This window comes from Platalea leucorodia (genome assembly GCF_965183815.1).
Source record: "Platalea leucorodia genome assembly, chromosome: 21".
NCBI lineage: Eukaryota > Metazoa > Chordata > Aves > Pelecaniformes > Threskiornithidae > Platalea > Platalea leucorodia.
In genome coordinates, this window is record NC_138843.1 from 625,412 (window position 1) to 640,466 (window position 15,055).

General features: G+C 49.4%; 1 protein-coding gene across 1 annotated transcript in view; it reads right to left on the minus strand.

Annotated features, from left to right (window-relative positions):
• Positions 1-14,721, minus strand: part of LOC309599563 (CUGBP Elav-like family member 5) — a gene marked incomplete at both ends in the record, with an annotated part of 31,628 nt that extends 16,907 nt beyond the window's left edge. The window contains 2 exons of the mRNA XM_082331111.1: positions 6,399-6,481; positions 14,532-14,721. Of these exons, the coding sequence (XP_082187237.1) occupies positions 6,399-6,481; positions 14,532-14,721 (273 nt within the window). The remainder of the gene's footprint in view (positions 1-6,398; positions 6,482-14,531) is intronic.
• Positions 14,722-15,055: the final 334 nt, after the last annotated feature.

Below are 15,055 nucleotides of genomic sequence, written 5' to 3' on the forward strand. Positions count from 1 at the left end.
CGGTCTGGGCCTGACAGTCGGGCGTACTGGCAGTTCCTCAATGTCGCCATACCCCCACCTCTTCTTCTGCCATGGCAGGTTAATTACAGCAGCTGGGGAAAGAGGTCTCTGCTAATTTCACACACTTTGGCAGCTGCGGATGGGGCCAAGCAGACAGCAGCAGGGACCCTCCGCCCAGGCTGCTGCACACAGGCCAAGTGCACCAGTTCCCATGGCAACCGTTAATGGCTCCGAGTGGTGCAAAACCTCCTGCAATAACATGCCCATGGGAAAATCCACTGAAAATAGGCCCAAGGCCCACTGCCACCGTAAGAACCCCCTGAGCCATCTCTTCTCTGGGCTGAACAACAAAAGTTATGGCTGATAAACTCTTTCACTTTGGGGATGCTCACAGACCAGAAGAAAGGCCCAAAGTGACTGCGGGACCTCCTTGAAGATATTCAAAATTCAGTTGGAGAAGGTCCTCAGTGATCTGAGGTAGTTAGCCCTGCTTTGAGTGGGGTTTGACCAGAGGCCCCAGAGGTCTCTTCCAATGTAAATTATTCTGTGATTCTATATCCATATTCACAAATACTTGCGTGCATGCACACATACTAAATGACCCTGGGGAGATGGGAATGCAGAGTCATGCTCAGGAGTGTGGGTGTCTTTGCAAAGATGAAGGTCTGTTTGGGTTGGTGCACAGGTGCGTGTGTGTTTGTGTGTTCACAACCACAGGTGAGCTCACCAGGAAACATGCCAGCTCTGGGAGACAAAAGTCTAAACTCTGTGCTACAAGGACATGTCAGTGCCCGGTTGTGCAAAGGGCAACAATTTCTAGGGAGAAAGGGAGGCCCCTTGTGCACAGGACAGAGCCTGCATGTGTGGATTTGGTCAGCATGGGAATGGGTGCTGATCTTTAATTTCATTATCCTTCCAATTCCATAGGCAGCAGGAACCAATGTTTGCCTTGGCAGCTTGCTCTCCCCCTGCCTCTTCAGGGTATGTACTTCGTAGGGCTGCTGCCTTGCCTTACTGCTAGTTCCCAGACCCTTAAGCCAAACCCCCACCAGCATAGGCATTTGCAATTCTCTCTGCAGTGAACAGGCACTTCTGTTGCCCCTTGCCCAGGGGCTGCTTTAGCCCAGTACCTTCATGTCCTGGTGCTGCCATTTCAATGAGACAGCCTTAACAGGCTCTCTGTATTGCTACCTTCTACTGATACTGTTGCATGGCTCTCATGAATTTGCTGATATTGTCTATCAAACCTGCAGGATGGACGCGGGAAAAACTTCTCCACCCCGCCCTGCCCAAAGGCTCAAACTGTACAGGCCACCTCAAAGACTGACAACTGGAGACCAGCTTCAGCTCCCAACCAACACATTCAGGCCCCCTACTCCGCTCCTCAGCATGTCTCCGAGCTTTGCCAGCTGCAATATCCTGTAGTGTTCACATGAAGAAACTTTCAGAAATACTGGTACAGGCTGGCTTCACACCAGCACTTGTACAAAAGAGGGGAGAATGAGATGCTTTGACCTCTCTACCAAAACCCCTCCAGTCACCTGTGTTCCCTTATATCATCACAGGCTGCAGATCCTGACAGATGGCCCACGGTGAGCCCTTGCTCCTGGCAGCACAGGAGACAGCCTGCCCACAGGGATGCTCTCTGCTCAAGCTCTGTTGGGTCTCTGCATTAATCCTTGTGCCCAACCATCTGAGTTCGTGCTGCAGCATCTCAACCCCTGGTGCATTCCCATATCCTCTCTCTGCTCTAATGCTGCTGCTCTCTGTAATTTTCCATTCCTGTGTCCCTGCGTCCCCAAGCCATCACTGCATCCATGAGTTCTCCCCCTGATGTAGCCACATTTCAGTACCCCCATCACTGCTCTTAAACTGACCATATTCCCAGCTTGGATCAATACCAATTTCTGCCACTTACTTGCCTACCTTTCAGCAAGCCCTTCTTTGTTCTGCATAGAAATAAAACTGTAACTGTACCTTGCCAGAAGAATTACTCTTTTAAACCTCCCCCCCTCCGCTTCCTCCCTCTATTCTTCTTCCCCTTCTTCTTCAGGAGCAATTTTATGTAATTTGCAACTGTCTGGCTGCAAATGAAGAGAGACACAAAGCGTTTCTGCGAAATATTGAAAAGCTGGCTGCTTTTCCCTCAAATTTCACTTAGCAAGAGGCTTTAACTTGTTGGGTGATCACTGCATGTCATTAATAACCTCTCCAATTCCCTTCAGAACTCGGCAAAGTGAAGGCACAATCACAAATCAAAGGCATGGGTTATTGAGATATAGTATCGTTCCACCGAGCCAGGGAGGAGTGTGCCAGGGAGTGGGGAGAAGGTGAAACACTGCACTGCTAGGCTGGCTGGCAGCTGAAGAGGACACTAGATTTAGGAAGAAGCGTAAGGGCTTGATTTCCCCTCTGCTTTTCAGATCCAAAGATTTTGCCTCTGTTCAGCCTCCATGGGTTGTATTTCCCCCAAGCCCTGTGGACTCGGGCCACAAAGGGAGCTGGTTTCTATCTTGTTCCTCAGGCAGCTCTGTCTCCATCTCTGTTGAGTCTTCGGAGTCCATCAAACTGCTTTGTTGGGACTGAGTCAGACTTAATTGTGCAGTTCCCCAGCCTGTCCTCAGGGAGCAAAACTGGGGAACATGAAACAGGATCTTTGCATATGCAGGACGCAGAAAGTACTGTGAAAGGTGGGGAGTAGGAGTGTGTCAGGCTAGCTACAAGGTGGTCCCGGGCAGAGAACTGGCCACAATGCTGGCACTGTCTATATGCTGCACAGCACGAGTCGCTGTGAGCAAGGTGTGATGTGCTTCCCGCTTGTCACATTTACCAACCAGGCTGACAGGCAAACTTGTCTTGTTGCGTGCCAGCCCTTTGGCTGTGCCGAGGTTCACAGGTTGCTGTTCACATCTCGGGGCCCACACCACAGTGTGTGGAAACAAGCTCCGTGCCCACATGGCCACAAGGCAGGGCATTCTTCCTGCCTACCCCAGCTGACAGCAAGGGCATAGATATTTGGCATCCTTTTAAGCTCCTTAGCAAGTCTGGGTGATCAGGCACTTCTGCTAATTCACCGAGGATGCACTTTGCCTCTCTGTTCTAGGAAGTTCCATCCTTCCTTCCCCAAAGGAAGATTCATGTATTTGTTACTTCGAGACTGCACTGACAGCAATTCACCAGCTCTGAAGGCAACAAGGTGTTTTAGATAATACAATATACAGCTGACAGTCATCTTGCTTTACACCCTGAGCACATTAGCCCTTACAAGAAGGGGTGAAAGCCAAAAATATATCTACCTTCGGAAAAAGATGCTAAGCCTTACTGTCAAAAAAATAACCTTTTTTGAGTTTAAATTCTATTTAGCTACCATACATCCAACAGTCCTCAATTTAAAAATAAAGAATTTTGATCTCCCAAAAGGAGAACTTGCCAGAAATGCCATAAAAGCAAACAGAGGCCATGGTGATTCCTACTGACTTATGTGGAAAACCTACAATATAAATATAAATTCTCAGGAAAGCTACACTGCAGGTATGGCCCTGTAGTAACAATGTGGCAGCATTCTTAGATGGGCTGACATCACTAGCATCAGATCTGGAGGGCCTAAGCAATAACTCTGTGGGCACAGGCCCACCCAGTGACAGACTTGGAAGAGAACCCAGAAGTCCTGTTCCAGCTGCCTGATCACAGCCTAAGGACCTATCAGAAACCATATCAAAGCATTTCCATAAGTCTGTCCTTACCAAATCCCCAGTCTAGACTAACAAACCCATTTGTCTCTATTCAGGTTCATGAACTGTTGAGATCAACCACTGGTCTCTGCAGTGAGACAACAAAGGAAGGTACTTGGGTACTTGTGGCATCTATGGTTGCTTTGCAATACAATGGCAAGTGTAGGATTACCAACAAGATCCTTTTTATGCCCGTTTGATTCCTTGCTGTCTCTAAACATGCTGATGCTTGGTCTTGCATTCAGATGACAGTTTGTGTCACCTTACACTGATGTCACACACTCTTAAAACTTTCTTCCTGCTATTGCTATATGCAATAAAGAGATAGTAAATGGGTAAAATGAACAAGAAATTGCTTGTTTACCAGACTACAGCCCATTTAGTGAAGTCACAGCGATGTGGTCCAGTACATTCTGTTCTCTGTCCTGTGCTAGGGCCCTCACTGTATTTCTGGTGAGAGGCTTTGCCACAGAGCTCATCAGATCATCATCTAGATGTGAATGTACAGAGACGAAATTTCACAGCGTTGTTCCCAAAATAGGGAAACAATCAGTTACCTAGCACTCCTGCCTGTGACTCATTTCCAGAGTATTCTCTGTGATCAGTTGGATCAGAGGGATGAGTGATACTATACAGACACAAGCAAACCAGGCTCAGAAAACAGGGCTGAAAGCTACCTCAGGTCACCCAGCCCATGTCCATGCCAAGACCAACTCTATGCACATCAGAATGGAGGTCTGTTCCATTCTGGTAGTAACCATCTCCAAATGCCACTAAAATGACCAAAGAGAGAGATAGAATCCTGCCTTCTTAGTCATTGAGGGACTTTCCAAAAGAGAAACTAAATGTGATGAAGTGGTGTATTGCCAGCCTGAAAACAGACAGCTCCAAATGCAGCACAGCTCATCTTCATCTTAATCCTGAAGTTTAATTACACCACATTGCTCATTAACTGTCTCCAGACAAACATGTTTGAAAGTAGTCAGCTAGCACAGACTTCTTACTGTTCTCATACAGTTTCTTACACCTCCCTTAACATAAAAAGCCTTTAGCTCACCACATCACAGATAAATTGCTGTTTTAAATACTATTCCATGCAGCACTCTATAACCACCGAGAGCACAAACAGTAGAGAACATAGTGAAACATGCAACAAATTCCTGACGTAGAACTGCAGCAAAACTGAGATTGCCTTGAATCCACCAAGCCTCACATCAATAACCTTTCAGAGTCCCTCTACAGGTACTAGGTAGAGACATGTCTGTCTTCTACACTGTGTTAAAGCACTGTACCATGACTCATCACGACTGCTCCTCCATCCTTTGACTTGTTCTTATAGACTCTGTTAATTCTGCCCTGGACCAGCACACACAAAAGATTACATTGCTTTAGCCTGAAAGGCTGACCTTTTCCCCCTCCCACAAAATTAACTCAAACAGTATTTGAGCACCTGGTTATCTGCACTCTTCTCCCTTGCTGCTCTGAGATAACCTGAAACAGTAAAGATCCTATTAAGTGGTAATTGTTACATGCATTTTCCAGCCCTCAAATGCCAACACAGGCCCATGCAAAAAGGGAGCACAGGTAAATAAATACGGAAAAGGATGTGTGCACCTGGAAGTCTTCAGGGGAGCTGGGAGAGGTGAGGAAAGCTATTTGGGCCTGTGTGGGTTAAAGAGGAAACGTTACAGTTAAGAATTCCTAACCCCTCTCCAGAGACCCCTGGTTTACATTAATTATTCTGTTGCCTTGAGCACTCAGGGCCTCCTATGAGCTTCTGTCTATAAGTACCCAACTCCTCCGCCTACTCACCTCCAAATGAATCCTTCCAATGTGCTTGATCAACCCCTTCAGCACAGCAAGGGAACTGCCCAGTCAAAGCTCTCACATCATACCAAAATGGGAATGGCAACAATTCAGAACTCCTTTCAGCTCACCAGCAGGTCCCAGGGAGGCAGAGGACTTCCCTGCGAGGAAGAGCCTGTTCCACAGTGCCTGGTCTCCTGTGATCCCTACTGCACCTTGCTCCCAACACCAGCTGCAGAGCGAGCAGGACCCAGGAACAGACCACAGCCAGTCTCACCTACATAACCCACTTCTCTTCCAAACAATGGGATGTGGCAGGTGTATTTTTTTGTTCCGAGAAGCTGATCCAACTCAGCCACTGCACTAGAAATCATTTTGGGTCCTGCACAGAGCCACCCAACAAATTGTCCAGGCACCCTGCAGGGCGATGGATGCACCAGAAAGTTCTGCACACCTAGAGGAAAAGGGTCTGGTACCTTGTCTTGTCTCCTGTCACCTTTCCAGCGTGCCCACTGTGCAGGCTGGGCCCACACAATTCACCCCAAAGCCCACAGCTTCCTAGTGACAGCGACAGATAGCTGAAGATGTCACATCACACCACAGAGACCAAAGAGCAACACAGAAATAGGCTTGGGTGGAGTTACGTGGGGCAGCCTTGGCAAGGTGAGGAAAAGAGAGCCAGCTCTGTGACAAGCAGCACTGTGCTTTGGCTCCCACGTCCCTGTTCTAACCCCCAAACCACACTCTTTTCACAAGCAGGAAAATTAATCTAAGCCACTTCTCGCCCTCACTCCCTCACCTGACAATCCCCCATTCACCTGCCCATGGCATGAGCTCCAGGCACAATTCACTGGGACTTACCCCTGGCAAAGTCTTCTGTTCATGCAGTGCTGTCTGGGCTTTGATGGCAGAGTCTCTGGCACAGTATGTGAGGAACGCACAACCTGCAGTGGATAAAGCAAGTGTCAAGTTAGACACAACGATGTCAAGTTAGACACATCGACACAACGTTCCTCTTTGGTAACAGCAGGTGACTGAAGTACAAGAACTACAGATGCTGCCCTATTCCAGCAGACCTCTGATCCAACGTTTCGGCTCAGGTACAGAGGAAGTGCCTAGGACAGCCCTTGTACGAGACCTGCCTTTTATACGGGGGGGAGGGGGAGAGGGCAGAAGGGGAGGCTTGCTAATTAAAGGTGCAAATGTCACGTAATTTGGATGTGTCAAAGACTCTTGGGAAAAAGACAAAGCAGCAACATTAAAGGACTTGCAGGCCCTATCAAAGGTCTGCTGAAGTAATGGAAAAGGGTCCCAGTGAATCAAGTAGGTTTGAAACAGGTGTTGAACAAGGTGAGAAACAACAGGAGAGCAAAACGCAAGCTAACATTGCCCGTGGGAGAAACAGCCCAAAACACAAGGATCAGAGGAGATGCAAGGACCAGTATGGTGATCGATTAAAAAAAAAAAAAAGCCAGGAAAGAGGAAAAGCGTCTAGATTTTAGGCTCATATGAAATCTCCATGATCCAGATTCACAGAATCATGGAAAGCTACAGAAGGAGAGGCCTGGCTTTCTGTGCCATACATACACCCATACAACATGCACAAACACATGCAAATATGCATATGCATGACAAGAAAAATACAGAGAACAGCAAAGCATAATGCATTCTGCAAGGGCTAACTTAAGAAGCAGGATGGAAAGCACACGGAAAAGGCCAGATCCTGACATTCTTAGTCAAGATTTGACTCAACATCTTAGCCTCACACCAGAGCCAAGGGAGGAGGGGAAGAATTGTAGCCCCTCCAGGAAGAAGACGGATCATCTTTGGGTGCTCTAATGCTAAGAATAATCAAATGAAACTAAGCAAAGGAAAAATTTGGCTGGTTATCAAGAAACATTTCCTAGCAGAGAGAGATTTATTAGACTGTGGAGCTCCATCACTTGAGTTGTTTCAGATGAAGATGGGCAAAGCACTGGAGAATAGACTCAAACGCTAGAATACATCTGATCCCCTCACTCACCCCTCTCCTATTCGCAGCAGCTTTTCACATCCTAAGCAAAGTCAGGACATGTCCCTTCAGTTTGTTGCTAAATGTCCACGTCTATATTGTGCTGGGGCTGCAGATGCATTGTTATGGCCCAAATAGAGAGGCCCATTCTTTTGTCCCCACCTTCTTGTGCCTGGCTTGGGGTACTCCAAAGCCGCTTCAGCTCTCCATGGATTCAAACGTGGATGCAGGACAGGGGCTGTCTGGATCTCTCCCCTCCGTCCCAGAGTGACTCCATGGTGCACAACACTTTTAAGCCATGTGGAAGCCAGCTGGTCAGGGCAATCCCAACCCGTAGCAACAAGATTATGCTGTTTTTCCATCCCAACTCCAATAAGCTGCTGCAGCTAAGCAAATCACATTTGTTCTCACAGCTCTTGCTAGGGAAAAAAAAAAACCTCCACAAACAGCACAAAAGTATTAGATATGTCTAACAGGTAATTAAAGCTCCTTATTGCCCAGGTTTTGAACAGAGAATGCTGTACCAAGGCTAGACGTGCGATCACCGGATAATTTAACAAACGCAGCGAGGCAAGGAAGCATGCAGGTAACCTTCACTTCTCATGACAAAGGCAGCTAGCTCTGCTGTGGGATGGAAGCACCCCTTTGCTTTCGCTCTTCTCTCACAGCCTACTGTGATGTCAAGCATCAGGAAAAGCCTCAAAAGCACCAGAGAGCCCAAACCCTATTTCTAACAGATTTGGAGGCCTGGTCACCAAAGTCGCAGATGCAGATGCTTGCCTGATTCCACCTACTGCTCCAGTCTGCTACTTTGCAAGTCACACAACATCCATTCTACAATGATCGGGGTCAGGTTTAGCACACAAAACTCTAAAGTCAGGAGTTAGGAATAAGCAATTTATTCCACTGAGAACTTCAATGCACTGGTACCATGTCCACGTGCAATCAAGACACCATCCTTGCCTCAGGAGAATTAGCCATCAAACCTAAAAAAACTAAGGATAGGAGAGGAGTAAGTCTACCTGAAGCTACCTGCTGAGTTAAGCACTCAAACCTAGTCCCCAAGTCCCAATTCCAGTGCTCAGGAACATCAAAACTGAGGTAACGCACACTGCACCACTGTGCTGGTTTTGGCTGGGATAGAGTTCCTTTAGTAGCTAGTATGGGGCTATGTTTTGGATTTGTGCTGAAAACAGTGTTGATAATAAAGGGATGTTTTAGTTATTGCTAAGCAGTGCTTCCACAGAGTCAAGGCTTTTTCTGCTTCTCACACCACCCCACCAGTGAGTGGGCTGGGGGCGCACAAGAGGTTGGGAGGGGACACAGCTGGGACAGCTGACCCCAACTGCCCAAAGGGATATTCCATACCATATGACATCATCCTTAGCATATAAAGCTGGGGGAAGAAGAAGGAAGAGTGAGACATTTGGAGTCATGGCGTTTGTCTTCCCAAGTAACTGTTACAGGTGATGGAGCCCTGCTTTCCTGGAGATGGCTGAACACTTGCCTGCCAATGGGAAGTAGTGAATGAATTCCTTGTTTTGCTTTGCTTGCGTGCACAGCTTTTGCTTTACTTATTAAACTGTCTTTATCTCAACCCACGAGTTTTCTCACGTTTACTCTTCCGATTCTCTCCCCCATCCCACCGGGGGGAGCGAGCAAGCGAGCAACTGTGTGGTGCTTAGTTGCCGGCTCGGGTTAAACTATGACACAGGCTCAAAAACCTCAGCCCGTGGGAGGAAAAGGATAAAATGACAATTGGACAAAGGTACATCATTTAGTGGGGATAAAGGAGAGACACTCCCCACACGGGGATAGAGAGTTATTTTTCAAGGTACTGTCATCATGCCAGATCAGGGATTTGTAAAACCCAGCAACACTGACATCCACCAGCACCAATCCAAAAAAATGCCACGAATCCCCTCCCAGTCCTTCTCTTTCCTACAGCAAAGGCAGCCCAAAATTCTGTTCATCTTTTAGGTGCTCAGATATCTGTACCAAGAGGTAGCAGCCTCTGGAGACAGAAGCATCCTGCAGCTTTGGAGCCTGAAGATGCCTCACTCAAATCTCCTGCTTCACTCCCAGGGCAATTCTTGCTGCTGCTCTGCTTTTCAAAGATGTGGATATTTGCTCAACAGGAGCCAGCTTATACTCCCTCCCTTCACTCAAGCATGAAACAGCACTTGGGCAGCCTCTAACAACAGGCTGTGTCTGGGATGGACTGGGACAATCAAGCCTATGTGCACAGGACAGCCCTGTCCACTGCTCCGTCCCTGAGCTCTTCCATGTCTCTTAAGCTTTCAGGACATTTAGCTCATTCATTTAATCTCGTTCCTGCTTCCCAAACGGCAGGAATCTGAGAGGCTGTACTGGCTGTAGAAAGGAGGTAGCTCAAGAGGTCAGCTACATCCTTTGGAAGACATTACTGTCCTCCACAGCCAGATGTTTTGGAGATAGGATGCAGGAGTCAATTCTATTGTCTTTGCAAAGTCCTGGTCAGAAACACAGAAAGGGGTTTTGCAGAAACACAACATTCTAAGCCTAATCATGTAAACAAATATTTGGGAAAAAGAATCTTCCTTCCTGAAGAGACATTATCTCTTGCAAACTAACTCTTCAGCTACTCCTTAGGATGCAGCAAGTAAGTGAAGCACCAGGCATTTTCCACAGCCTCCCCTTGTCCCCTGCTTCACCCAGGTGCCTGAAGCTTACAGAAGTACCAGAGGCTCAAGGAAAGTCATGTTTTCCCTGCTAGGAAGGATTTCCATGCTGTTACAGGACCCTGCTTACCATGTCTTTCATAGGTTCTTCAGGCTCTTAAAACTTTGAGCCTGACAGAGTCACCCAGCGATCTGCTCAACAGTGAGGAGATGTCCACAAAGTGGACATCTCACTAGGTGTTCTCACTTCCACATTTCCTGCTTTAGTTAACAGCAAACTCAGGTCAACAGGCTTATACCCCTTTGGGGACTTCTAACACCAACTCAGCTGAGACATGGGACATGGTGTTTAAAAAGTGCTGGCCTTGAAGGTCCCAGGCACCCAGCCAACCAGGTGGTGTTGATGATCCAGTCACAGAACAAGGAAGCGTAACAGCACCCAGAGCACTGTCTATAAAAAGCAAACCATTACAAGTCCTAAATGGGGGAACTTGGACGAGAGCTGCTGCTGGACAGTGAGAGCTGTGACCCCCGGTGGCCAGGGACACCTCCACCATCATCTGCTTCCTCTGAGGACTGAGTGACTCATCTTCTTTTATATGACTTTCAAGTCTAGATTATGATTGTTATATTGATAGAGCAAACCATGTAGTAAAATCTGACCTGATCTGCAGGGGGTCCAGGTGATTAGAAATCATAAGTTAAGTTGTATTATAAATTCTGTATTATTCTACTTGTAGATTGTACAATAGTGGTTCTGCTTGTAGAAATCCTGTGCCATTCTAATCATAAAATTCTGTTAAGAAAATAAAGCTTTAAGTGTAACTATGACAGTGCCGCCATCATTCTGCCAAGGATCCCTAAAAGAACCTGTATGTCCCCTTAGTGTCAGATGACAACACCCTACTACCACTGTCTCCAGGAGGGCTCCCAGCTCCCTCTAAGCAGAACCCAGCCTAGTTCCACTTGCAAGAAACTGCAGAAAAAAAAAAAAAAAGATATTCCATGCCTGATCCTCCCTACAAGTAACACATTGGCTCTGGGATTTACAGTTCTTTCAGATCCTAAACATTACTCCAGACATCAGCAGTCTAAAGCCTTGAGCAAGAAAAGGCTGTCAGTTTGCAGAACAGAGGGGTCTCTAGATTCAGCTTAGCATTAAAAATCACATCAAATACTTCAGCAGGGGAAGCATGGAATCAGTGGGGAGCTTATCTACAAGCCTGCAGAAGCTGAGTCAAAACTCGGCTGCCAGTGAAGCAAGTTAGGCTGAGGCTGTTATTGCCTCCTCTTGTCCTTTGGAAAAGCCATCCATCTGTCCACACACTGTACGCTTCGCCACACGTCCTGCGAGAGGGCTGATCCTGTCCCTGCCGTTCCCCTGCAGTTCAGTTTAGTATCTCACACTCCAGAATCTCTCCACTTCCCCTACTACGGGCACTGCTAGGAAACCCATCCAGGAGAGCATAGTTGACACTCACGAAGGAACTGCCTTCTGCCCAATCCTGGAACACAAGACCAAAAATTTCCACTTGATTCTCCCTGCTCGGTCTCCTCTGACCCATTCCAAAAGCCTGTTCAAATGCCTCCCTGCCCTTCCCATGAAAATATTAGCTTTAAGACAAACACTGCCATTAACATGCAAATGTATCTGTGATTAATATAAATAGAAAAACTGCCTCATGAATAATACTAGGAGGCTGGAACAGTATCAACTACCAGTAGTCAGGTTGCTGAGACATGAATAGTCAGGCACTAACAAAACCATTTCATAACAGTGCTCATGTTTCTAGCAGGCTTGTAAGATCCTCCTCTGCCTCCAGTGAATTCATCAGTTCTCAGCGCCCGTACAGGGCAGTCCTCTTGGGCTCTTGGACTCTGCAGCCCAATGCACACGTTCCTGCCCCTGGCAGGCCTTTTCCACCCTTCCTTCCTCCCTGGGGGCAGAGGCAGCTGCTCAGCTCCGTGTCAAGCTGCAAGGGATTGCAAGAGGAGCTGCTGGGCTTTACCCGCAGTGCTGGCTTCTCACACAACTGCTTCTCCCCATTTAGGGAAAGAAAGGGAAAAAGCAGATGGAAGCCGCATGTGAGCTGTCAACTGGATCTCTCTGCAGATAAGGGAACATGGGGAGAGAAAACTGAATCTGCTGTTACAACTGCCCCAGAAAGATTATGGCTTCTGTATGGCGCAGGAATGAGTGCATAGTTATACAGATTTGCCAATGCCTTCCCCTGATCAGGGGTGGTAAAGCCCTGACCAGCTCCTGTGACAGTGCACCAGGCCGCTGCTGCTTCTGGGTCAGGTCTGGCATCCTCCAGGCCTGCTGATGCTAACGGGAGCAGTAGCTCCTCACCAGGTTAGCCTTCTTGCATGCAGCATAAGCCAATGCAGCCAGATCTGATAAGATGGGAGGGGAAGGCTGGGGTCAGGGTTGGCTGGACTGTGGGTCTAATTTCTTCGCTGCATGCTAAACCCCCCCCACATCCTTGTGGAGGAACGACTTCTTTGGAGAGGTATATTGCATATTCCCAAACCAGTTTGTGCGTCTACATGTAAACCCATGCCATCAGGAAAGGAATCCCAACCTTTCACTTTGTACAAAACAGGGCGGGGGGAGGGGAGGGAGCAGAGGAAACTGAGTATGTCTGGAAATGACTGTACAATAGCCACCAAAAGAACCTACACATCTCAACGGCCTTTTCTGGACAGAACAGAGCACAAACAACCCTTGACCAATACCTGCATCTGCTCAAAAATGTCAAAATCAAAGGGATATATTTATTTTGCTGCAGGAATCCTGCATTTAGCAGCAAGTTCATGTCACACAGATCTGGCTAATACCAGCGCTGCTCCCTCTAATTTCCATATCCAAGTGGCAGATCCCTAGAATCTGTCTCCTGCCTGGAACCTGACCTCAGACCACACAGTCTATATTTAATAAGTCAACTGAAATGAAATTTGCAATTGCCTCTTGCCTCGGGGCCTTTCTCCTCCTCACTGGGTTTGAAACCTGGCAGCTCACTGTCAGACGGCAGCAGGTCTGGACTCAGTCCCTTGCACACATAGACACACAAGCACATGGCATTTTGGTTCTGAAGTCCCAATCAGACATACTTCTTCAGCTAAATTCAAGCCAGCCCAGCTCCCACAGGCTTCAACGAGGAAGTGTTTTCCTTTTGTGTTGGGGTTAGATTTGGCCTTTTGTTTGAAAATAAACTTATTTTTCTGTTGTCCCTTTCCCTCTCTGTTCAGTCTAGAACAGTTCGAGTTGCCACGGCACTCGCAGTTTTTCTTACCTTTCCTCCTAAATCTGAAACCAGAGGCATCAGGACTGAATGTAACTCATACTCCCTCCAGCGTGCACCAACACATGACCCCATCGTGAATTATTTTAGGGCACAGAAGCCCAGACTGATCACTGACAGCTTTCAAGGTACTTACTGTAGGTTCCTTGCAGGCTTGCTCTACATGTACCAGGGAGTGGTGCTGCGATCACTCTCTCAGATCTCACAGCAAACCGGCTCCGTGAATTCCCATTCATGGCTGGAGCTGTGGTGATCACAAGATCCCAAACACCTGCTGAGGGTGGGCTAGAACTGCTCCATAGAACGGAGCTGACATCCTGAACGCGACAGCTTTTCAAAATACAGCTTTCAAATACAACAAAAGTGCAGCTAAACAAGCCTCCTCAAACTTTTTAGCATCCACTAAAGGTCTTTCAGCGAAGAAAGACCCCTCATCTATCCCAATCTATCATCAAGAAGGCCCCTCATCCACCCCAAACGCCACTGGCAACAGCAGATTTGCGGCCGATATTCTTTGTTACGCGGATTTTAAAACTGTAGCGCCGTATTCCTGCCTGGGAGGAGGTCTGAGACCGCAGGGAGGATGGCTGGCCGCTCACCGAGGGCTCCCGTTTCAGCCCTAGCTGCCGCGACCCGCAGCAGCCTCAGTCTGCCCCACTCTGCACATTGGCGCCTTTGTCACAGCACCCCACGCACCGGCGCGACCGGCGCCAGGCCCCGGGCTACCGGCGGGGTGCCGGGACCGGGGCAGGAGGGCTCCGCGGGGCTCCGGCGCGGGGACGCCGAACCCTACCCGGGCCACGATGCCGACCCCCGCCCGTCGGCACCAGGGGATGCAGACCCTTTCCCGGGCAGCGGATCAGGGGGCGCAAGCCCCCGCCGGAGGGGGCAGAGGCAGCACGTCGCGGTGGGTCACGCGTGGACCGACCCGACGGCGGGCGGGGGATGGTGGGACCCGCCGCCCTTTGTGCGCGCCCCGGGGAGCGGGCCGTGCCGTGCGGTGCGGGGCTAGGCTCACCCTTGTGCATGCCGGTGTAGCGGTCCTTGAGCACGGTGAGCTCGTAGATCTTGCCGAACTGCTCGAAGAGCGGCTTGAGGTCCTTCTCCTCCAGGTTGCGCGGGATCTGCCCCACGAAGAGCTTGATGGCATCCAGGTCCTTCATGCTGTCGGGCTGCGCGGGGGGCTCCGCGCCGCCGCTGCTGCTCATGGGGGAGGCTCGGCGCGGCGGGCGCGGCGGCTGCGGCGCTGGCGGGAGCGGCGGCGGCTGCCTCCTCGCCTCGCCCTCGGTGAGTCTGGCCATGCCCCGCGCCCGGCGCGGCTGCGGGCGGGCGGACGGGGGAGGCAGCGCGGCTGCGAACGTCCCCGCCGCCAGCGCCGCCGCCGCGGCGCCACAAAGAGCCGCTCCGCAGCGCCCCCTGCGGGCGGCTGCGCGGGGCCAAGGCGGGGCGCGGGAGCCCGGGGAGGGGCGGGGTGCCCCAAGAGAGGGGCGCGGGGGGACACGGGAGGGACCCCCGAGAGAGGGCCCCCTTGGCGAGGAGAGC